General features: G+C 43.9%; 1 protein-coding gene across 1 annotated transcript in view; it reads left to right on the top strand.

Annotated features, from left to right (window-relative positions):
• Window positions 1-24,239, top strand: part of Grin2a (glutamate ionotropic receptor NMDA type subunit 2A) — a 415,612-nt gene that overhangs the window by 362,895 nt on the left and 28,478 nt on the right. The window contains exon 12 of the mRNA XM_021184964.2: window positions 11,044-11,231. Coding sequence (XP_021040623.1) covers window positions 11,044-11,231 — 188 coding nt within the window. The remainder of the gene's footprint in view (window positions 1-11,043; window positions 11,232-24,239) is intronic.

Raw genomic sequence — 24,239 nt, 5'->3', positions numbered from 1 at the left:
TGGCTACCCACTGAGACCCTATCTCAAAATAAGCACTTTTTACAGAATTCCGGCTTTCCAAATAGAAAAGCATTTTCTTTGTTCTGGGGACCAAAAGTCCAAAGTCAAGATGCCAGTGGAGACATACATGTTCCTGCCAAGATCTCAAGTGGAGACTATTTCTCACCTCTTCCAGGCTCTGATCCTGGTGTCTCCAGGTTCCATTGGCTTGTAACTTTCTCTCTCTTATGTGTTGTCCTGTCCACATGGCCTTCTCTCCCCAGGTATCTTTTCTTCTTATAAAGATGAGGCCATTTGGCTTGAGGGCCATTATATACTTGATATTTTATATGTAAAGATCCTCAGCTAATAACACCTTCAAAGACCTGGTTTATCACCTATTGATACTGTTCATCCAATGAACAAACCACATCAAAACCACAGTGGGATTTCAGCACTACCTCCTGGCAGGTTTCTAATGTCAGCCAATGCGGGGATACCCTTGGGCATCCTGAAACATGTACCATGTCCATGAGCCATGGTTCCCAGGCTCCATCTGCAGATTCCCTGGAGAGAATGAGGTTGTATTCCACAGGGAGGCACAATGCATGTGAGTCTAGTGTTAAAGCTTGTTAGAGAGCCCCATACTTGGGTGACAATTGTGCCAGCTGGTTTCCTGTTCCTCTCACTTGTAGTTGCTGGGTGGCTCTCAAGTCTTGCCTGAATGTAATACATGCACTTTCCCTGTCCCTCCTCATGGATTCTTCACAGCCACCTGTTGAGTTTGCAGATCTGCATGTCTGCTTTACAGATGGGAATCACTGGTTATGTTATCTGCTCAAGCACAGAACCAGTGAACTTCAAAGCTGAGATGAACTCATTCTTGGAGATTTGCTCTGGACCATCATGCTGTCTGCATCTCATTATAAAACAATTCTCAAGCCAAAATGAAAAGATAACCAGAGATGAGTAATTACCACATTGACCACGCACCAACATCAAACCACCCCTGGCTGGATAATCATTGATTTGATGTATAGTCCATTTCTCTTAGACCTTTGCTGTATACATTTGCATCTATTTATGTATCCACCTATAATTACACATTTTATTTCTGCAGATGCTATTTGACTATAACCAGTAGGTCAGGGTTTTCAATTACTTTGTTTTGATGAGCTTCTGGATATGTAGGTATTTTTGCCTTCATTCTCTTGGGCTGCTGGAAAAAACCTCCATGTTCACGCATCATATTTTACTCAAGCATTTCCTTCTGCTGGAGATTATCCAGTTAGCCAAGGGCTATCAGTCAGAGGTCTGTCTTAAACAGTGTAATGAATCCTATGGTTTCTTCTGCAAGTTGTTCTTTGGGGATGAGGGCAGATAGAATTCCTCAAATATTCATATGTTCCTGAAACTTTAGTCTTCTGTGGTCAACTGACTTTTTTAATGTGCCTCCTTTCTGAGTGGCTTCTTGATAGATTGTGGATTTAGGAATGAGAAAGACTCAGTTTTACACCCTGGCTCTAGTTTCCGTATTTTCTATGTGCCTTTTAATTAATTGAATAATGGCTCTGAGCCTATTCCCTGTCTGTATCTGGAAGATCTCTTGACTTACACCCCCATGGAGAATTAGATACTTGGACTCAGGAGAGCTATTGGCATCAAGTCCTGCACCTTCTAGAATGTGACTGATTTATGTTCTTTCTTTTACATTTTCTGGATGTACAGATTCCTTGTCTTTCAGTCCTGGGATCTAACAAGTCTTCATATCCCATCACTTCTACAACGTGACAGGGTATCCGGAACTTAGTTTCCTAGATTTAAATGCCCTCTCTGCGAAAACTCAGTTGGGGGCTCTTGCACAAGTTAACTTACCTTTCAGACACCTTTCCTACGTGCAGAGTGCTGGTTGGGGACTGGAAAGATAGCTTCACAGTTAAGAACATTTCTTGTACTTACAGAGGATCTAGTTCCAACATCAACATCATGGCTCCCAGCCACCTATATCTCCAGTACCAGGGCATCTGATGCCCTTTCTTAGCTTCTGCGGTCACTTGGCACTCACACGGGACATAGACACATTGGCAGGAATTCATATAAAAGCATAAGTCAGGCTGGGGAGGTGGCTCAGCAATTAAAAGCAGTTGGTATTCTTGAAAAGGACCTTGGTTCAGTTGCCAGCACCTATATGGTGACTCACGACCATCTGTATCTCCAGTCCCAGGAGACTGATGCCTTCTTCTGACCTACATGGGCATCAAGCGTGTGCATGGTGCACATATTTACATATGTGTGAAAACAATCATACTCATAAAATAAATACATCTGAAAGGTTTTTCTTTTAAACAAAAGTGCTATTTAGCTCACTCAGTCCATAGGAATGTGAGTGGAAATTACTGGAATTTTCAGACAAAAAGCATGACATTTGGCAGGAAGTAACCATTGCAGAAAAGTCTTGTCAAGGAAACTGTTTCTTGAGCGCAGAACTCTGAGCTCTAATTCCAAGTGTTGAGATTGATAACAAGAAACTCCCTATGACTGACCTTCCAAAAGGTATAGCACTTCTCCTACATCAGAACATGAGCTCTGGTGAGGAGAAAGAATGATGTTTGAGTAGTGTGTCATCTCCAGAGGAAGCTCTATGACTGCTATCTCAGTCTGCAGTGGTTTGCAGTAGGTGGATCTAGAAACAAGCACTCTGTACAAGTTCTTGAATAGAGAAGTCTAGACTTCTGTTCCTTTCCTTGAAAAATCCAAACACTATTCTATAGTATCACCACCCTTTGGATGCAATCAATTTGTGTCCAATAAAATGAAAGCAGACATCTTCTATCATGTCAGTCTTTACCTATGTCTGAGGTTGAGACCAGGAGTGTGGCCATCTTGTAACCTTACTCCCACTATGGCTCTTCTCCCTTGCTTCCCCAATTCTTCTTCTGTCTATCTCTCAGAGTCTTCCTATCTACCTCCAGTCCACTTTCTCCCTCTGGGTGCTTGTATTTTTCTTTCTGCCTCCTTTCCTGATGCTCTCTGCTGTCTGTCTGTCTGTCTTCCTGTTTCTCTTGGCATCGGTTTCTCTGCTTCGTCCTCTCTCAAATCCTTCCTAGTCCTCTATAATTTTTGCTGGATTTACAAATTTGCTCAATCGTCACAGTGAAAATAAGCATTAACCGTGAGTCTTTTTGTTTCCAATTCACAGTGTATGTTCTTGGTAGAAATAATATGAATTAAACTGACAACAGCAAAAGCACACAGGATGAAATTTGATATTGATTAAAAATCCATAGATGACTGGAATCTTCTTGGCTAATTTTATATTCCTGCACAATTTTGACTCAGGAGAATTGGACTTGGTGGAAATAATAACTACAGAAAAAAAAATCCCAAATGGCAGGAGTCATAAATTATTTGAATTTGTTGTGCTCCAGATGTTGATCAATGAATCAAATCTTCATGAAATTTGCAAAGAACTGACTCCAGAACAAACAGTTTCCAAAATACAAAGGGGGGTTGGACAATTTATTGATCTAGGAGTTAAATCAGCTTAATGGAATTTACTATAAAATTAATCAAGGCTAGTGCAATTCTGATTTCAATGTTTGCATTCACAAACTCAGAGTGAGAACTGTGAGCCTGGGGCTAGAAAGATAACATAGTGACGAATGCTTGATGTTCTTCTAGAGGACAGGAGATCTATTCCTAACACCCATGCTGAGTGGCTGCCTGTTACTCTAATCCCAGATCTAAAGCTCTAGTCTTTCTTCAACAGGCACCCACATACACATGTGCACACACAAGCACATCCCCCCTGAAATAAATATACACTTTTTTTTCTAAGTGTGAGCCTAGAATCTGCAAGATGGCTTAGTAGGAAACAGCATCTGCCTGGCTTTCATCCACAGAACCTATGTTAAAAGGAGAGAACCCACTCATGGAAATTTTACTTTTATCTCCACAAGGGTTCCATCACACACACACACACACACACACACACACACAGTTAATCAATCAATCAATCAATCAATCAATCAATCAATCAATCAATTAATGTGAGCCTAAACTACTTTCTTGAAGCGAGCTGTATACTAGCCTGGTTGAGGTTGAATATAGATTGACTGCCTCATTCCTAGTGAAGATGTACAAATGTCCCTAAGCCTCAATAGAATAGAACCCTCTCTGCCAACAGTCCTATGTCTGATGCTTGCTCACCTCCATGTACCCTTCTCTTCTTTCTTTATACATAGTCACCTTTCCAATGCCCCAAGTGTCATCAGGATCTGTAATTGCAAAAACCTTCTTTTCCATTTTACCCAAACAACATCCTGCACTGCAGAGGGAGGACTGCTTCACTATACATAAGGGAAAGCCAGAGGTCAGAGAGGTTCTGTGATGAGGCCTCATCTCCAGAGCTGATGAAGACGATCTGAATGGGGTGCACTATCTCACAGGTGTGTGTGTGTGTGTGTGTGTGTGTGTGCCACCACATACAACAGGCTATATAACCCAGGAACATCTAAAGAGTTCTGCCCACCACCTTGATATAGGAACACTGGAATTGCAGGCATGAGTACTGGTTTCAGATTTCACATCATTCTGGGAGTTTGAACTCAAGCCCTCAACTTTGAGCCATCGTCTCCTCAACCTGGACATCTCCTCAGCCTGGACATCTCCTCAGCCCGGACATTTCCTCAGCCCGGACATTTCCTCAGCCCAGACATCTCCTCAGCCCGGACATCTCCTCAGCCCGGACATCTCCTCAGCCTGGACATCTCCTCAGCCTGGAATCTTCTTTTCATTCTCCTAGCAAAGCTTTGACACGACCTAAAAAAATGCATTCAGTTACCATCAAAGAGACATTTCTGTTTTCCTAACACTTGAGACTAGTCCTCCAAACACACACACACACACACACACACACACACGATTTATTAATTCATCAGAACAAGCCACTGTCTTGCTAAAGGCTTCTTGAATGTTAATGAATGAATAATTAACTTTAACTATATAATTAGCCTTTAAATGTGCTGAGACCCCCCCAGAGAGCATCTGAAAACAAGCATAAGATGATGAGCTAAAACCGGAAGCTTTTGATTAGGAAAGATCAGGCTGCCTGGCAACAGAAGTCCCATTCCCAGAAAGAACTCATGCCTCCTCAATGATGGGGTACAGTCTTTACTGGAATAGAGTGAATCAGATTCTCTAACAAATGGGTTGGGGCTAGGAGCAGCCTTTTAAGGGCATTGTATAGATATAAGCAAGTTGGAACCACAGAATGGGGTAGGATCTACATGGCAGTGAAGGCTGTCAAAGTCACAGCAGGAAATCAACAGGTTCAAGACTCTCATAAGACCCCGCTGTACTTGGGTTGCTTTGCATATTTTCAGGGCTGATTTCCCCCCTCTTCCTCTGAACTATTATCATTGATCATTTCTAATCATTTGTGTCCCCTGAGAACCAGCAGTTTCTCAAGGAGAGAATGGTAGCATCTACACAGATTCTATGGTGTCTGCTCTCTCTCTCTCTCTCTCTCTCTCTCTCTCTCTCTCTCTCTCTCTCTCTCTCTCNTGAGTGCCTGAACAGATGTCATAGTTTCTCTACTCGTTTGGGGAACTTGAACTTCTAGGCACTCTTAGCAACGCCAATGTCAAAGATCTGGAACAATACATTGGTTGGTTCTTCTTCTTTTTTTTTTCTCTGTCTCTCTGTGTGTGTGTGTGTGTGTGTGTGTGTGTGTGTGTGTGTGTGTGTGTTGTTTGGAGTTCCAGCCTCCTCATTGAAAAGGAAGAGTTTCAATCCATCTGTCACAAAAGGGGAGGAGCTTCCAAAACAGGTGATATTGGCCTCAGAGTGCCAGATAGCACTCTGTCCCCATCCCAGGCAGACCCTGGCCTTTGAGTCTCCTCCTGCCCAGTGGGAGAAGCACTTAGTTAGGAAGGTGAGAGGGTGGTTTCCTCTTGTAGATGGAGAGCACTAGCAACCAGACTCCCTCACCTGGGAGGCTTGTCCTATCTTGTGGACAGACACTTAGGTCTGAAGGTTGAAGTACCCCAGGGCTGACCTTTGCTCTGTGCTGCTCAGAGCTCAGCACTGCCAGTCTCCTCTCTTCTGTACCATCAGTCTTGTCTACAATAGTCACAGCTCAGAGCCTTCAAATGCTTGTGGTCAAATAAGATTCCTTTCGGTGATCAACCTTGGTTTCCAGCAAGAGCCTGTGCTGCTCAGCAACAACCTACCAAACAGATTGAGGTATATTAAATCCTGGAAGAGTGTCTGATGCAGTTAACCTCAGACCTACATGCTAGATATCTGCTGGGGAATACACAAACGTGACATCACTTGCCAGACATCTCTAAACTCTTACCCTCTGCCCTGTTCTTGGTTTTTCTTTTGTATTTGGCTCAGTTTACAGTGTTAACTCCTCATCTAAGTCTCCTGAACAGCACACAGAACTGGCTGCACCTTCCTAGTCGTTAAAGCCTGGGGCTCTGTGGCCTCAGCATCCTCTTAAATCTCAGTTCAGCTTTGCCCACTTAGAACCAGGAGAATGGTGCCAAATCAAGTTCATGCTCAGTGCCTCAGCCTTCCCAGTCAGACAATCAGCAACACACACAGAGTGGGTTCATCCTGGCACACCCAGATCCCTGGCTGCTGCAGCCCTTCAAAAAGAATGTCTGTTTAAGCGTAGGTAGAGATATAATAGTGGGGAAAAAATAGAAGGCAATGCACGCAAAGTATTTGGAACTGGACTTCTTACAGAGGGTGCATAAAAGTTGTCGGACCTTTGGCCATAAACTGAACTCAACTGAATGTGTTTATGCATTTTAAGCATTTGCTGTAAGCCGGCCATTGCACGCGTTTCACTTATATAACATTACTTTGTTCCCAACAGCCCTCTGAGGGCAGATACTGTCAGATCCTCATTGCAGAGAGAAAAAGCACAACCAGACCCATAATAAAACCAAACCTGAGCCTCAGAAACACAGGTGCAGCGGCCAAAGCCTCCAGCTCACAAAGCTTGCTTCCCAGTACATTGGCAGTTTAATTTCTTTCCTTTTGAGCAACACCACTGTTTTCAATTGGATACAAAGAGTAAAACTTTTTAGAATATTACAAGGAGGAGAACCCAGAGTCTGGATACCACGGCATTCCTCTTACCTATCAGGATACCTGGTGGATGTTGCCCATTACTGTGGCTCTCAGACACATTCAGTCATTTTTATTAGTGTCTATATCAGTGCAGTTCAATGAAATTATAAATTCACTTCCTTGGCTGATGCATTAACTGCAGTTCAAAGGCCACTACACACAGGAGACTACAGAAGCAGGACATTTGTATGACTGCAGAAAGCTATGGACAGTGCTGGCACAGAGACTGGAATACCACCACTGCACCCAAGACTGCACCACTGCACCCAAGACTGCACCACTGCACCCAAGACTGCACCACTGCACCCAAGACTGCACCACTGCACCCAANTGCACCCAAGACTGCACCACTGCACCCAAGACTGCACCACTGCACCCAAGACTGCACCACTGCACCCAAGACTGCACCACTGCACCCAAGACTGCCTTAGGTTATCAGAAGCTTGCATGCCTGTAGACAAAACAGGAAACAACAGGAATGATGTTTGTCCCCTGGCCAACTGTGATGTCTCAATACACACCAAGTGCCATGTGCCAACAAATGCCCTGGGTTTGTTTTTGTTTGCTATATTTGAGAATGTGTGTGGTGTCTGTGTACGGTGTATGTGCGTGGTATTTGCGTGTGTGGGTGTGTGCCGCGTGTGTACATGCATGCCTGCCAGTCAGAGAAGGACAGTTATGTGCCCTGCTTTATTACCTTCCACCATATTCCCTGGAGACAGCATGTTCCTCTGAGCCTGGAGCTACGCTGGCAGCCAACAGGCCTCCAGTGATCCCTCTGTCTCTTCCCTCCACAGTGCTCAGATTATAGGCACAATCTTGGACATACCTATTTTTTTTTTAATGTGGTATGGGGATTTGAACTTTGGTCCTTATGTTTGTATGGAAATTGTCATACCCACCGAGCCATGGATATTGTTTTGAGAAGGCATGTATCTGTGTCCATTTGTACCTAGATCCCTAGTGCTCTGTAATCACTGGTGTGTTTGAGAGAGAAAAATCTACTTTGTGCAGCCTCAGTTTCACATGTTAAGGCTACTTATGTTCTTCTGTGGCCCCAGAAACACAGAGAGTTGGTCCGAAGGACATGTTCCCATCTGTGACCCCCTATGGCTACAGCCCTGAGGGTATGCTCCTCTGGCCCTTCTCACCAGTGTGTAAATGCTTTTGTCAGGACTGTCTCTGCCTGGAATGTCTTGCCTTTTTTCTTTCTGTTCATCTGGCTGTTGCTCAGCAAAACATTTGTCATGGAATATGTTACCAATTTGCAGAATTCTGGGCGATACCAATGTCCGATACTCTAACAATATCAACTGTAGCTGCTGGTGAACAACTTGTGCATGATGGCCAGCCTTACCTTTGATTTCCAGCCCAACAGTGTATTAGAGGGGTCTGGGGGTGAGATAAGACTCCAGATGCCAAGGATAGCGATAGATAGGCTGAAGGCTGGAAAAATCTGCATACATGGAAGTCTGTAGATGTGTGCATATGGTTATTTCTTGAGGAACTGAGAGAGTTTGCTTTATAAAACCAAGAGTCACAGAATCTCCAGGGCATCCATGGTATGTGAAGTTCATGACACCTCAGATCTTTTCTAGCTTTCCACTACTATCCCTACTATTCCAGTATAGCTGGTCTTCCGGAAAGGCTGTTCCCACTGTGCTAGGCAGCTCTGGCTTCCCTTTACCCAGCTTCCTCCTCCTTCTCCTCCTCCTCCTCCCGCTCCCCCCTTGCTGCTACTGCTACTGCTGCTACTGCTGCTTGGGTGCTCTGGTCACTTTTGAACTTGACTGGAGTTAAATACCTAGTGTTTGGGGTAAAAGTTTCAGAATCTTTCTAGGAGTTAGCTAAACCCTGTAGTTTAGCCTCAGCTCTAATTTTTACAAAACCAAAATGAAGCCGGGTGGGGGGTGGAAAGGACAGAACACACCTATGAAGCTTGCAAGCTGCTCCACAGGGAGCAGTTGTGCTCCTACAGAGAGTCCTCCAGCAGCTGCCTCTGACAGAATGCAGGCACTACAACCTCTCCTGACACTTTAATTTTTCTTTGTATCAATGTTTTCTATTGCCTTGTTAGAGAAGGGCAATGAAGTGAAGATGGTGGCAGGAGGGCAAGTGATCTCTGGTGCCATTCCCATGCCTGTTTTGGAGTAGACACATTAATTCCTGCGCTTCAGGGGTTACAGTTTGGCCCTTTCAGATAACCTCAACTGTTTGAAATTATGTTTATATTCAGTAATAGGGTTCTAGGTAATGGATGACTTCTGCCACCTTATTCACTCGATGCCATGATGCTTGCCATTGTGAAATTGGCAGTTGGCATTGGGAGTGGGGTGTTACATAGGACTGCTGGAGCAATTAATTCCAAAGTTGTGTCCATATGCAAAAATTCCCACAGCACCTCAAAGCATAGATGCAATATTGCAATAAAAGTCAACTTATCAGCAAAGAAGAAAACACGATTTTTATTTGACATGGAGATATGCTTAGTATGGGTGAAATGAGAAAACAATTTGTGAAGTGATTTGATGGTATCCAGTTGGGGGATGAAATAAAGGCAGGTAAAGAACAGCGGATGAGCATCCACACCTGGTGAAGATGCTTCATTGGAACAGAATGGAGCTCGTTCATGTTCTAGTGTCTGATACATAGGGAACTCTGTCGTTTCTTGAGGATACCCTCATGATGCAGCCTGACCTTACAGACAGAAACAACAGACATTTGCTGCCCTGGACTTAAGGAGGTTCAGAGTCTGGGGTTAGGGTGTTCACCGGTCGTTGCTGCGTCTGAGAGTGGGAAAGAAAGACTTGCCTTAGAGCTCTCATTGTTCACAAGCTCTTAGCTATGTAATTCAACTCTTCACATACCACGCATCTCCCACATGTGTGAGTGGTGTGTGTGTGTGTGTGTGTGTGTGTGTGTGTGTGTGTGCTGACTTTCTCCCTTTTGATAAGGGCATCAATCATATTGGTGTAGGGCCTATTCAGTATGACCTTAGCTGGTTACATCCACAATGACTTTATTTCCGAACAGACCACATACTGAGAGTTGGGACTTCAACACTATTTTTTTCATGGAAAAAGGGATAATTAATCCATAACACCACACATAACCCCACACATAACCCCACACATAACCCCCACCACAGCGAAGTTATAGTTGCACCCAAGAACATTGGCTCACAAAGCCTAAACTATCCGATTTGTTCTTACATAAAAACTTCCTAGCCCCTGTTATATATATATGTGTGTGTGTGTATGTGAGTGTGTGTGCATGTGAGTGTGTGTGTGTGTGTGTACATACAAGCCTCAGAAGACTATCCATCAGTATGCTCATAGAGGTCACATCATAGTTACAGATTATGGGTTATAGAATTTGTAACTTATTTAATCACATAATTTGAATTTTAATCATATTTTAATATCTTTCTATATTGTTTGAGTTTTAAAATGTGACTGTGTAATGATTTTGTAACATAAACAGCAAGTGTATTTATGTAAGTATTTAAAACAAGAAGGCATTATTCCTGATTAATTCCTCTTTGCTTCTTGCATGCTACTACCTGGCTCTACTGTCCTTTAGTGGCTCGTGGTGTTCTGAGACAAGCCATTTAAACAGGCCACCACATCCCCACTGCTGGGAGGTGTTAAGGACAAACACTTAGCAAACAAAAATCCGCCTGTTTACTCACTTGGGGATATGGAGTCTTCGTGTCTTAATTTAGCTGCCTCTTGTAAGTTGGAAAGGAAAGGTTCTGGCTTTTATCTCTTCATTAAAAATAGATTCTTTTATGACAAGGGGCTGGAGCAACCATGAGTCACCATCTCCACTGTGTGGGGTGCTGGAGCTGCCCGGCAGAGCAGGGCCCTGAAATGGCACCTGGCCACCCCATGACTCCCTGGTGTCTTGTCATTTCAGGAAGTTGGACGCTTTCATCTATGACGCAGCTGTCTTGAACTACAAGGCCGGGAGGGATGAAGGCTGTAAACTGGTGACCATTGGGAGCGGGTACATCTTTGCCACCACAGGCTATGGAATTGCTCTGCAGAAGGGCTCACCCTGGAAGAGGCAGATTGACCTCGCTCTGCTCCAGTTTGTTGGTGACGGTAAGTAAGACCTTGTAGTTGACAAGGTAAGCCTCAGGATGAAGGATGTCAATAGGTTCCTTAAAATATCCAGGCCGTTCCTCTTGTACTTTAGAATGCAGAATTGTGTGACCCCAAAGGTAGACTACGTTCAGAACATTTGCTGGTAGCATTATATAACTGCACTGTTGTGTGAGTCAGCTTTTCATCGCTGTGACAAAGAAACCCAGGATAAACAACTGAAAGGAGGAAAAGGTTATTTTGTCTTGTGGTTTCCCTCTGTGATCTAGTTGCTTTCAGACCTGTGGTAGAGCAGTGCATTGTGGGGAAAGCTTATGGTGGAAGGAAGCTGCTGAGCCTGTGATGACCAAGATGTGGCAATGAGGGTTAGGACAATGTGCAGCCTTCAAGGGTGTGTCTCCAGTGACCCACTTCTTCCAGTAGGCCTCACATCCTAAAATGTCCATCATCTTCCAGTAGCCCACTGACTTATGAATTCGTAAATGGGTTGATGAGCTGCATCAGGACCCAGGCATCCAATGTAAGAGTTTTGGGTTTGGGGCATTTAAGCTCCAACTTCATTTTTGTTTCTGTGATAAAACATCATGACCAAAATAAAGGAGGAAACGGCTTCTTTGGTCCACAGTTTTCACATTACAGTTCATCATTGTGGGAACCAAACAGTAGCTGAAGGAGTTAGCTCCATCATACAGGAGCAAAGAGAGGATGGCCCATCCTGTCTTGCTGGTTGCTTATGCTCTAGCAAGGTTCCTCCCCTTTACACAGCTCAGGACTGTATTCATGAAATACTACTAATCACATTTCAGGGGAGTTTTCCTGCCTTAATTAACAATCACAACAATCCCACATAGACATGCCCACAGAACAGCATGATCAAGACAATTCTTCAGTTGAAACTCACTTTATTGGTGATTCTAGGTTGTGTCAAGGTAACTGTTAGAATGAACCAACCCAGAATATAAGTGCCTGTGTGTGTTCCCTAAATTGCAAATTGTAGAAGAAACAGTTCTCAAGGGTTTTGGACTAAAGGAAGACTTTTCTGGACCTGTCAGCATCGAGGGCAAGTCTGTCTCCACTAACACAGTAGTTCTCAATATCCTGTGGAGATGAGAGGAAGTCTCTAGAAAGGAAGAATGCCTGGTTTCCACAAACCTCCCCTCCTTTACTGCCCAACATGCAAACTGACTACAGCTCCTCCTCAAACAGGATTCACAACCTAATGGAACCAATTGGGGAAGTTGTGATCCACACTGCAAAACAGGCTGCTTGAGATTGTACAATCTTTCCTCCTGCCTGCCCTTCTCCATTTTATAACTGGTGTCTTTTCCCACTGCTGTGATGAAATACCAGACTATAAGAAGCTTAAGGCCCATCATGCTAGGATTGTAAGGACAACCAAACTGCAGCTACACATAGGAAGCAGAGAGTGAATCACAAGTTGGGCTTGGCTATAAAACCTCCAGACTTGCTCTAGTGATCCACTTCATGTAGCAAAGTTCCACCTCCTTGAAGAGCCACAACCTTCCCAAACGATGCTACTGGATGGGGACCCAGGGTTGGGCTACATGAAGCTACTGTGTGCATTTTACTTATTTCATATCCAAACCACAGCAGCTGGTAATCTCACCCCATCCCTTAGCATGATGAGATGCCTTTAAAGGGGTGGGGGGTGGGGCACTAACACAAAGACAGTAGGTAGAATGTCAACATAGACACCAGACCAGTGTCAGGAATTGCTCGGTGTGACACACAAAATGGAGGGCATAGGACAGAAGCCTCACTCAGAATGGATCGAGGCTATAATCAGAAACATTGCAGACTGAGCTATGCTGTGTACAGCGGAGAGGGTAAGATATAGCAACCACTGTAGCCAGAGCTGATATTGAAATGAGCAAAGGTTATTGCAGGTCAGTGTGGATTTGAATGAAGTTTAGAACTCCTTTGTAGCTTTCCTTCTTTCCCAGCTCATAGAATTAAATCCTTAATTTTTACAGTGCCATCAAACATTCTAAATGGGTTCTATATTTACCTCTCAAACAAGGACATTCGAGGCTCAGGATTCCCTATGGGGCATTTGTTTCTTCCTCGGATCACTGGTCATGCTCTGTGCTGTATAGCTGTGATTTGTGGCTATGATGGTCAGGTGTTGCTGTGAAATCCCAGAGGCATAGAGCAGTGGGCCTCTACTCTTCTGATGGGGGTACAAATGGAGTGGACAAGCCTGGCTTCAGGCCTGGATGAGTCTGATAGAAGTGATTCCTGCCACAAGTCAATGAGTCAAGTGTACAACCTCTGCCACAGGCTTGCTGGCTTTGGGTCTTAGGCAGTCTGTTGCTAGTCACCTGGAAGAAGGTCTTTTCAGATGCACAAAAGAAGCACTTAGCTGTACATGGTCATGTGAATCTTCTGCTTGGTGCTGTGGTTTTCTTCTAATATTCTCCTCCCCAAAACAAGACAGGCAGCAAACCCCAAACCCAACATATTGAGCAGATATTCTTTTATGGGAGAAGGGACAAGGGGAATGAGCACCATGAAGACTGGGATTTGGTGACAGTTTTTCGCTCCCCGTCACAGGCTGATATCATCAGCAAATGAGTTTTTGCTTCCAGCACAAGCCTCAGAGAACCTCGGGCACAATGAGCAGTTGGTGGATGATGGTTTGAGTGCATAAATACACATATGAATGAACGTTTGGTGTCAGGGTCCATTTCACTTGACAGGAAGTGTTTAAATGTGGTAGGTATCTGTCAAATGAGCAAGCTTTAGCTCTAGCCCCGTTCACCATTGCTGCTCTTGTAGCATCTGTTATGAAGTCGCTGACATCTTCAGCAAACAGGGCATGTCAGTCAGCATGGTCAGTGCACTACATGTATTCTTTAGCTTATTTTCAGATTCACCTGCTCATTTCTATTCTACAAAGATGGAAACCAATATTCAGGGGGCTTGTGGTGTCCCTTGCCAGGTAACTGATGATATCTCTACTGTCGGGAATTTTATCTATAATGGAGTCAGTTAGGCAAAACTCCCATTCTTTTTATTTTTCTAAGTTGTCTGGTAACATTGATTGATTGGACACTTGATTTTAATAGGCACCCCAGGAAAAAGTGATTCAGTGCGCATCTGAACTAACTCTGTGTGTGCTCTTCTTACAAAAACTTCTGTGACACCACCTATCGTGGTCTCCTTTACTCGCTTGTGTATAGGTCCAGGTGTGTTTGCATGGTAAGGATGGAAAATGAAATGGAAGGGCACGTGGAAAGAACTTAGCACAGAACCTGCAGTGTAATGATGGCTCCAAAATGTAAGGTGCCACCTCCCTCCTTCCTACCAGCATTTTAATAACTATCATTACCATCTTCATAATAATCATCAATCACAAATATGCTGAGCTGAATATCCTTCTTTATCATTTTCACCATCAGTACCTTCAACAAAAGCACCGTCATCACCATTATTCACATTAGCATCTTCTTCACCACCAACATAGCATCATCACCAACACCATTACCACCATCACCATCACTGTCATTATTCTAATTGTGCCAGCACCAGCATCATGACCATCAACCCCTTCATCCTCATTATTATCACCACCATCAGTACCACCATCAACAACATCAGCATCCAAGTAATTACCATCACCATCACCTCCATCATTGTTCCCATTGTCACCACCATCACCACTACCCCCATAATTAGAGTCAGAAGCACCAGCATCATAGAATCGTCGGCTTTTCTCATCCTCTTTCTCCTTCTCAGCATCCCCCTTTCCCTCATCCACCATCATCATCTGTGTATGATCTTCATGCAGCTAAGTCAGTGATACATAGCCATAACAGTTATGTCATCCCAGGAACAGCCTTGTACTGCTAAGTGGGAACCATATTCTCCACAGCATTTCAAGGTGCTGACATATAGAGCACCAGGTTCTTACAGATATTTTACATCCTGGCTTATTGCTTTCCCAGCCACACTGCTGGAGTCTGGAAATGTGTCCCTTCAGCTTCATCCTCAGAGGCCATCTGGAAGCAATGACATGGGAGAGAAAATGACGTTGCTCCGGGGGGCATCTTAAGATAATCTTCCCGGAAAGCCATGTCCAATTCTGAATGTCTCTCTAGGAATAAATACATGAATTAGCACAGCTGCATAAATATTTCACTTATCTTATGCAGTTTCAGCAGGATTAATTATGCTCTAAAATTAGACCTGCAAAGAGCACAGTGCCAAGCAGTACCTAATTATTATTCATCCTTTAGAATGGAGTGTTTATCTCTTGTTATAGAGTAGTTCCAGTGGACGATTATGAGTCTAATGAGTGTCAAAAGTATAAAAAATTTCCTAACGGGCTGTGTAAATATAACCTCTGAATGAAGTGTTTGGTTATAGGAGGATGACGTAAAATCTACCAGCCACCTTCCTAGGAAAACAGCTACTCTTCTATGTCTAGAGATGAACAAAACCCCAATAGGACCTTCCTTTCCTTCTCTTGTCTCTCTGTGTCCCCTTTGGGACAATGGGGTGCACAGTGGTGTCTTTAGTTACCCTTGGTCCCATCTGTACCAATACTGAATGCTCATGGAGGAACACCCTTGGTGATACGAGACACAGGTGTAATTGTCTTGTCCTATTTTCTTCAAAGCACTCACAGGTGGCGACTATGTATAAATTTAAAATATGTAAATTTATAATAGAAACATATTTATACTAATCCATCTATGAATGGCTTGTAAAATATGTAGACTATACACGCATGTACTTTTATTAGATATTGTAGGTACATAAAAGATTCATCCAACACCTATGAAACACTATATTTTAATGAGGATGTGTGGGAAGAATAATTCATATAGGAACATAGAGCGGTGAGATCTTAGAGAAAGGGTAGAAGAGATCATAGTTCAGAGAGCCTCAGTATTGACCTAGCATCTACTAAGCTTCTGTGGTGCATAGTGAATTCCTGAAAGATGATGTAATTGAGCACCAAGGTTCACTGAGGGCACATGAAGAATGGTGTTTCTAGCTTCAAAGTAGAGATGAATGGGAGACCTCTTAGTGCTTATACAGCTCATGAGGTTTGTTATTATCATCATAATTCTGGGATTTGGAGGGACAAAGGAATATTATTGAGGTCAAAACTCCAGGGTACACCCAGGCCAGTAAAAAGACCTTGAGAAGTCAGACCCAATGACACACTTTTGCAATCTCAGCCCTGAGGCTACCGAGGAAGAAGATGGTAAGTCTGAGGCACAGTCAGAAAGCAGGTCTTAGAGTGCAGCACAGCAGGAACACTGACTCACAGCACAACCAAGGAGAAAATGGGTGTCAAGGGAGTGAGAATATATATTATTTAAAAGCAAATGGTGCTCAGAACATAGAAGAAAGGTGCTATCGGAGCCCCTAGTCTCTAGGGTCTAGTGAATGATCCAGCGTCATGCCAAATACATCATATGTAGACTAATAACTCTAGAAAGCTCTGGAGTGGACTTTGTCTAGGCCTTGGCAGTATAGAAAAACGAGGCTCCTACTTCACTAAAAGAGGATCATCCAGAAGTCTCATTTAAAGCAAAGATTCCATTTGAGAAGGCCTGAGATTCAGCATTTTTAATCATCTCCCAAGTAGTGATACTCTGGGCAACCACTTGTAAAACTCAACCAAGTTTATTTGTTCCATCATGATCTATTTTCTTTAAAACATCCTGTCCAGACTGGAGAGATTGCTCAGTGGCTAATGCTGCTCTTGTAGAGGATATAAGTTCAATTTTCAGTTAGACTTTTGTTTGGCAGCTCTGTGGTAATTGTTTTAAAGGCTCATCCATATTGTATATGAATTGAGGAGACCACAGCTATATTCTATATTAGCAAGAAACCCTACTGCAATCCAGCCATAGAGTTTTGGGGAACACTAACCCAGCATATGGATGCTCACAAATTTTGAAGTGAGGAACAGTAGAGGGGAGTGGACTGCAAGGACCAGTTTGTGAGTGGTTCAGGGCAGGGCAGAGAGCTGTCTTCTAGTTTGCTGATATTCTTCCTTTGAAGGTCATTGGGGTGGTGCTTTTGACATCAAGGGACTCCCTGCTGCCAGCTGGAGTGCAGAGTGTTCCTGTAACTGAAGATGTTCTTTTTGTAGCTAATTAGGATTTTCATAAATTGCTGTAGGCCACCAGATGAGCTGCTAATATCCTCCACACTGCCCCCATCCAACTTCCAAGCTTAATTTCCTTGGGTGGAGCTGGCCACCCTGCAGTGTGGCTGGTAATGACCACACATGCCTCTACTCTGAGGAATAAGGTCTTTGCAGGCTGTTGCTTTAGCTGGCTGAGAAGGGCTTGGGCACATGGGCTAAGGCACCCTGACAATCCATCCTCCACGCCCCATCATTCCTGATGCATCTGAAATGCTGTTATTTGGAATATTAGGCAAGCATAGATCCTTGATGCGGCATCAGTAGATGGAATTCCTTTTACCCTCTTCTGACCCTGTTCCTAGATTTGATGCAGCCCATCCTTCACCTTCTACTCCCTAAAGACTCCCTTAAAGTCAGGTACCTTTCCTTTCCACTATCTGAGCTCCAAGCTCACAGCATCCTGTGGGACTTGGCAGTGCTTTGCTTACAAAGCAAAAGAGAGGAGATGAAGTCTCCATAATTTACCAGCTCTGGAACCTGAGTAAATTAATTTTTTATTTCCAATTTTTTTCATCTTTAAATCAGAGTTATTTAAAGGTTAAACATTAAAATAAGTATAAACTAATTCAATCAATAAATCAACAACCCATGTTTAAAAGGACTGTTTCATGTAAGACAAAAAACATTGACTAGAATCCATGGAGACAGCCAAAGCACTCTAACAATAAATGCCTACACTTTAAGAAGTAGGGGCAGTTCTTTCCAGTTTCTGGCTATTATAAATAAGGCTGCTATGAACATAGTGGAGCATGTGTCCTTCTTATCGGTTGGAACATCTTCTGGATATATGCCCAGGAGAGGTATTGCGGGATCCTCTGGTAGTACTATGCCCAATTTTCTGAGGAACCCAGATGCCCCTCAACAGAGGAATGGATACAGAAAATGTGGTACATTTACACAATGGAGTACTACTCAGCTATTAAAAAGAATGAATTTATGAAATTCCTAGGCAAATGGATGGACCTGGAGGGCATCATCCTGAGTNAGGTAACCCAATCACAAAAGAACTCACACAATATGTACCCACTGATAAGTGGATATTAGCCTAGAAACTTAGGATACCCAAGATATAAGATACAATTTGCTAAATGCATGAAACTCAAGAAGAATGAAGACCAAAGTGTGGACACTTTGCCCCTTCTTAGAATTGGGAACAAGACACCCATGGAAGGAGTTACAGAGACAAAGTTTGGAGCTGTGACAAAAGGATGGACCATCTAGAGACTGCCATATCCAGGGATCCATCCCATAATCAGCTTCCAAACGCTGACACCATTGCATACACTAGCAAGATTTTGCTGAAAGGACCCAGATATAGCTGTCTCTTGTGAGACTATGCCGGGGCCTAGCAAACACAGAAGTGGATGCTCAAGTCAGCTATTGGATGGATTACAGGTGCCCCAGTGGAGGAGCTAGAGAAAGTACCCAAGGAGCTAAAGGTATCTGCAACCCTATAGGTGGAACAACATTCTGAACTAACCAGTACCCCGGAGCTCTTGACTCTAGCTGCATATGTATCAAAAGATGGCCTAGTCGGCCATCACTGGAAAGAGAGGCCCATTGGACTTGCAAACTTTATATGCCCCAGTACAGGGGAACGCCAGGGCCAAAAAGTGGGAGTGGGTGGGTGGGTAGGGGAGTGGGGGGAGTATGGGGGACTTTTGGGATAGCATTGGAAATGTAAATGAGGAAAATACCTAAAAAATATTAAAATAAAAAAAAAGAAGTAGGGGCGGGACGTGAGGCAGTAGTAAGAGCACCTGCTGTGAAAGCATGAGGTCCTGGGCTATAACTCATCACCCACAGAAACGGCTTGTAACCCAAGTGCTGGGGTGAAGCCTAGACATAGAGGCATCAGTCACATGTATACACATGCATGCATGTACGCACCATGCTCATAGATGCACACACCTGCACTTGCACATCCATAACTCACACACATGCATTCATGCACACAGGATAATCTCAGCAAAACTAGCTTGATGCCTGGTGTATACTTGATGTGTTCTTATCCAGAACCTCTTTGTGTTCTCTGGCCCTCTGAAGACATCTGATTCTGGGTCCCTTGAGGGTAGACATCATTTATGCCCATGTTTTTTATGCTTCCTTTCCTCCTCCTAAGCTCACAGATGACCTCTGCACATCAGGTTCTTAATTTAACTCCATTCAGTGAATTGGCGGTATTGCAGATGTGTGCTTCTCTTCTCTGATCAATGTTCTTTTATCAAGGAAAGAAATTAGATGCCCATATTATTCATAGTTCTTACGACCAATATCTGACAACAAACTATGTCATGGAAGAAAGACTTTTATTTTGGCTTATGGTTTGAGAAGAGATGGTCCGTCAGGGTAGGGCAGCTTGGTGGCAGGAAGCTCCATGGAGTGAGGCAGCTTGTTCTCTTCTTAGTCTCCTGGGAAGCAGAAGAAACTGAAGGCAGATGCTGAGCTTGGCTGAAACTCTCCGAGCCATGCAACCATGAGCAAACTAAAGTCTCGGAGTCCCTGCTTTCTTATCTTTAAATCAGAATTGTTTTAAAATTCTTAAATGTTAAATTAACCTACTCCCTTTACCTAGGCCTCACCTCCTAAAGGATCTAAGACTGTCCACTATGAGGCCAGCAGCCAGGGACCAAGTTTCAAGCACCTAAGCTTAAGAAAATCTTTTATTCAGACATAACCAGTACCTGTAAGGGGAGAGATATGGGGAAATAATCATAGACCATGGTCCAATGCCACGGTCTTCTGGAACTCCTACATTCACTCTAAGAGAGGAACACTCTTTCTTTGTTTAATCTGTGCACAATGATGTCAAATATCCCTGGTTTATTTCATCCTTTCAATGTGATTCTCTTGATTCACAGAATTAGCAAGTCAAAGAATTGCCTGGCTTTTAAGAACTGAAATGGCTTGTCATTTGTTGTCATGCCTCGGGCCCTGAAGCCAAGAAAGGCAAGGTGTAACTTGATGGGACATTATGTGATAGAGTGGCAGATTTTAGACTATATGGAGAATTTCCTGCCGTGTAGGCCAAACAAAACACAGGGAAAAAGAAGCCATGTAGCGATCCCTTGCCTTGTCATTTCGGAGGAAGCGTTGATGCCTGTGACACAAGCAAGGAGCATGTTTGGCATTGCAGTTTGAGACAGCCAGCAACTCAGTTAGAATCCTAAAACCAGCAGTAGAAAGCAGTGTGTTGTTCTTCAGCCCCTTCCTGCCCCACAGCATAGTGGGAACAGATGGAAGAGGCATGTGGACAGAGGGCCCATCTGGCTCTTCTCAGGCAAGGTGTCACTAATGGGGCAACAGGCAGGCCCACACTGAGCCTTCAAGCACACACAGGAGCCTACCTTCTCCTGCCCCTTTCTTCCTCTTTCACTATTATGTATCAATCCTATTCATCTCCCTTCCATTTCTGTTTTTGCCTCTCTGACGTATGGTTCTGTTCACTGATGGGGGCATCATCAGAGTAAGAACTGGGAGTGATATCCACAGTTTCAGTTCAGACAGACTTTCTGCTAAGCTGGGTCTAACTCCCACTATATTCTCTGCTGAATTCATTCCTGCAGTCCCTAAGAATAAAGATGCACGCATGTTTCCTTCATAACTCCTGCGTGTGTGCAGGCACATATGTGTGTGTTTCGTATATTGTATTAACCAAGACTTACTTTCCAAATTCTCTACTTTGGACAGGGATTTGACAGTTCCAACCTAATTGTTAGCTATGCAAGTCAGAACTTGTGTGTCTTTCTGTGTTCACAAGATCAAGGCTGGGTTCTGGGTAATAGAACCCACACAATCTCCTTAATTAGGAGCCTTAGAGGAACGAGGCAGGTAGACTTTGATTTGTCCAATCAGAACATAATGCTGGAATTTGTGCCTCTTCTGGGCTTTGTCCAGGAAGTGTCCATGGCCATGACAAGTCCATCTGAGCATTAGGTCTTGCCGCAGCATTCCTCACACTACAGGAACAAAACCGGGAGACTTCAATGGAAACTCCGGACCCTACAGATTCATTCTTTAGCCTTTTGCAGATGAAGTTCCATGCACCCTGACCTGGGTTCTCTAGAGTCTCATCCCACTTAAAGATGTGTGCAAAGGAAGCATGGGGTGATGGACAGAGGGTGAGACAGTGCAGAGGGTGCTAGACCCTCTTCTCCATACGGAAGTGACTTACCGGAGAGCCCGGGAAACCAAAAGCTGAGACTATCAAAAACTATAGAAAAACCAGACCTGTTAAAGGAAGCCCAAAAGAGGACAAACAGGGGCCACATGAGTGGGTAGGGGAGAAAGCACAGGTTCATGATGGGCAAAAAGAAAGGGGAGGGAGACTGTGAGGTCAGAAGAGAGTGGGCAGGGGAAAGGAATGGGAAATGAGATGGAAAGGAGAAGACAGATCAAGGAGAGAGTGCAGCAGAGAGGAGGGATTGGGGAAAGGTTTGCTGAGTGGGTATTTTATGTAATTTTTAGCCCAGCTTGCTCTGTCCAAATGAGCAACGGCTGTGTGGATTCCCAACCCCATCCTGGCTCCCTATGTAGACCCTGGGCTGATTCACTCTTGCCTGTGAGATGTGATCAGTGTTCCTCTGGCTTACCCTGCCAGCAGTCCTTCCTGACACAGGTTCCCATGTCTTCAGATGACTCAACAGCAACCCACAGCTGTAGCCTATTTAAAGAGATATGTATGTGCAAAAGGATGGAGTCAGGACTGAAGGGCAGGAGGTACAGGGAATGCGAGCACCCTTCACACTGAAGGGGCTTACCTGTTACTGTGATCCTTAGTATCTAGTGGATTCACAGTAACTAACAGTCACGGAGGTATCACTGTGTGACACGCATTCATCTAAGCCTTATATGCACCAGCCCGCTGAGTCCTCACAATGGAGTAACAAGCAGGTTAAATAAGGTGTTTCAAACTATCTGCTTCTACCAGCAGATCTGCGGGTGGCTCCTTTGTGAAAGCTTCCTAGGGTCTCAGTTTTATCTGTCTGGTGATATATAGCTGCTATAACTCCCACCGCCCTCTCATATCTTAGAAGGCAAGTTGTTTTGCCTGGAAGTGGTTGAGAGCATAATTTGAACACAGAGGAGTTAGACCCCAGGCTCAGTCTACCTTCCTTTTTCACTGATGGAGTGGCAGGTGTTCTAGGGACTAACATAGCAACAGGAGAGGCTGTGGATGAGAAAGGGACCTGTGTTCCTATTCTGTGTTTTTTTCATCATAGAGGAGGCTTGTTCCTGCTTCAGACCCCAGCACCCTGGAAATAGACCCAGTCTAATTTTTAAGATCATTCAAGGCCAGCAGTTTTGGGAGAGCTCAGGCCCCAGAAGCAAGAGATGAGAAGGAATGAAGCAAGGACAGAATGTAATTAAGAGAAGTCAGATGTTCGGCCATGATACAGGCTCGCAGAGCTGCCTCTTCCAGGTTCAAAAGGCCCATTTTGATTTCGGGAATTGCTTGTTCCCCGCAGAGATCCTCGGTAATGCATAATCCCCAGCATTCTAGAATGTTATTGTTGCTCGCTGAATGTGTTTTAATCAAATCGAGACTTCAAAGGCTGGAATCACAGTTTTGGCTGAACTGTGTAAATCATGAACTTTCGAATCAAGTTAGCAAGGTCTAAATGCCATTGGCAGACATTCCTTTTGTATTTACACACTGCTCATCCAGTCACTCATTCATGCTCCCTTCCAGTGAAGCACACCAGCAGCTTTGAAACTCGGTGGTGGATAGAATAACGGTTAAACATTCCTGTTCTGTTGCCTTTACTTAAAAAGATAAGTAAAGGTTTGGAGCCAGACATGGTGGTGTAGGTCTGTAATCCCAGATACTCAGGAGAGGGCATCACAAAATTCAAGGATTGTTGAGGTTACAGAATATATGCAAAGTCAGCTTGGGTGATCTATCGAGACACTGTCTCAAAATAAAATTCAAAGGAGACTAGGGTTATAGTTTGGAGGTTGAGTGCTTTCTAGCATGCATGAGACCCTGGGTTCAAGCCTCAGCCCTGGGGGTGGCATAGACCTTGGGTGTTTGTATGTTCAAATAGACTGTTTTAGATGCAACTATCTCCCGGGTCCCTCAGAGACCAATCTGCACAGGTGAGAGTGCGGACTAGATTCAACTATCTACATTTCACTCTTTTGAACATTTTGTTGTTGTTTTGTTTTTACATTTTCTCTATGCTGGTTCAAATGCACAATACTTAAGAGTTACTTTTTGGAGCAACAGCTTTTAACATTTGAAGCAATCTTCTCTGATTGGCAAATGCAACAGATCACTCAGCTGGTGTCTGAGATGCCAAATCCTGGCCTTGTGTTCTCTCCATCCTCCTACTCTGAAAGGGGCCCACTAACATGCTGAGATCTCCATGACAGTGAGAGCATCAGCAATGATGTCATTGGACCTCCAAGCATCATAGCAACCATAACAAACAACATAGGAGGATGAGGGCAGAGCATGGTTGGATGGATGGATAGAAACATCCATCTTTAGTGCTGTCTTTTCTCATCCAGAAAGCATCAAAATGGGCATTGGAATCTTGACTGCTATTGAAGACTTTCTTTTCCTTTATTGGCCATAATAATGGTGTTAACAATAACATAGGCATGGCTGAAGCTCCACATGCAGGTAGAGATTAAGCCATTGATTGACAGGTGTAGAGCAGATTTTGAGAGAGGCCATAACTGCTCAGATTTCTGACCTGTATGGATGTGGTTTCATTAGAAGCCACACAAGAATTGTGACCCAAGGCCATTGATGGACAGTAGTGTGACTGAGCCTGATTGTCTCGTATAGATCTCATTGTTGTTTGTGGTCA

Source organism: Mus caroli, chromosome 16, assembly GCF_900094665.2.
Source record: "Mus caroli chromosome 16, CAROLI_EIJ_v1.1, whole genome shotgun sequence".
Taxonomy (NCBI): domain Eukaryota; kingdom Metazoa; phylum Chordata; class Mammalia; order Rodentia; family Muridae; genus Mus; species Mus caroli.
Note: the sequence above shows the minus strand (reverse complement) of the source record. Positions and strands in the feature narration are given on the sequence as shown.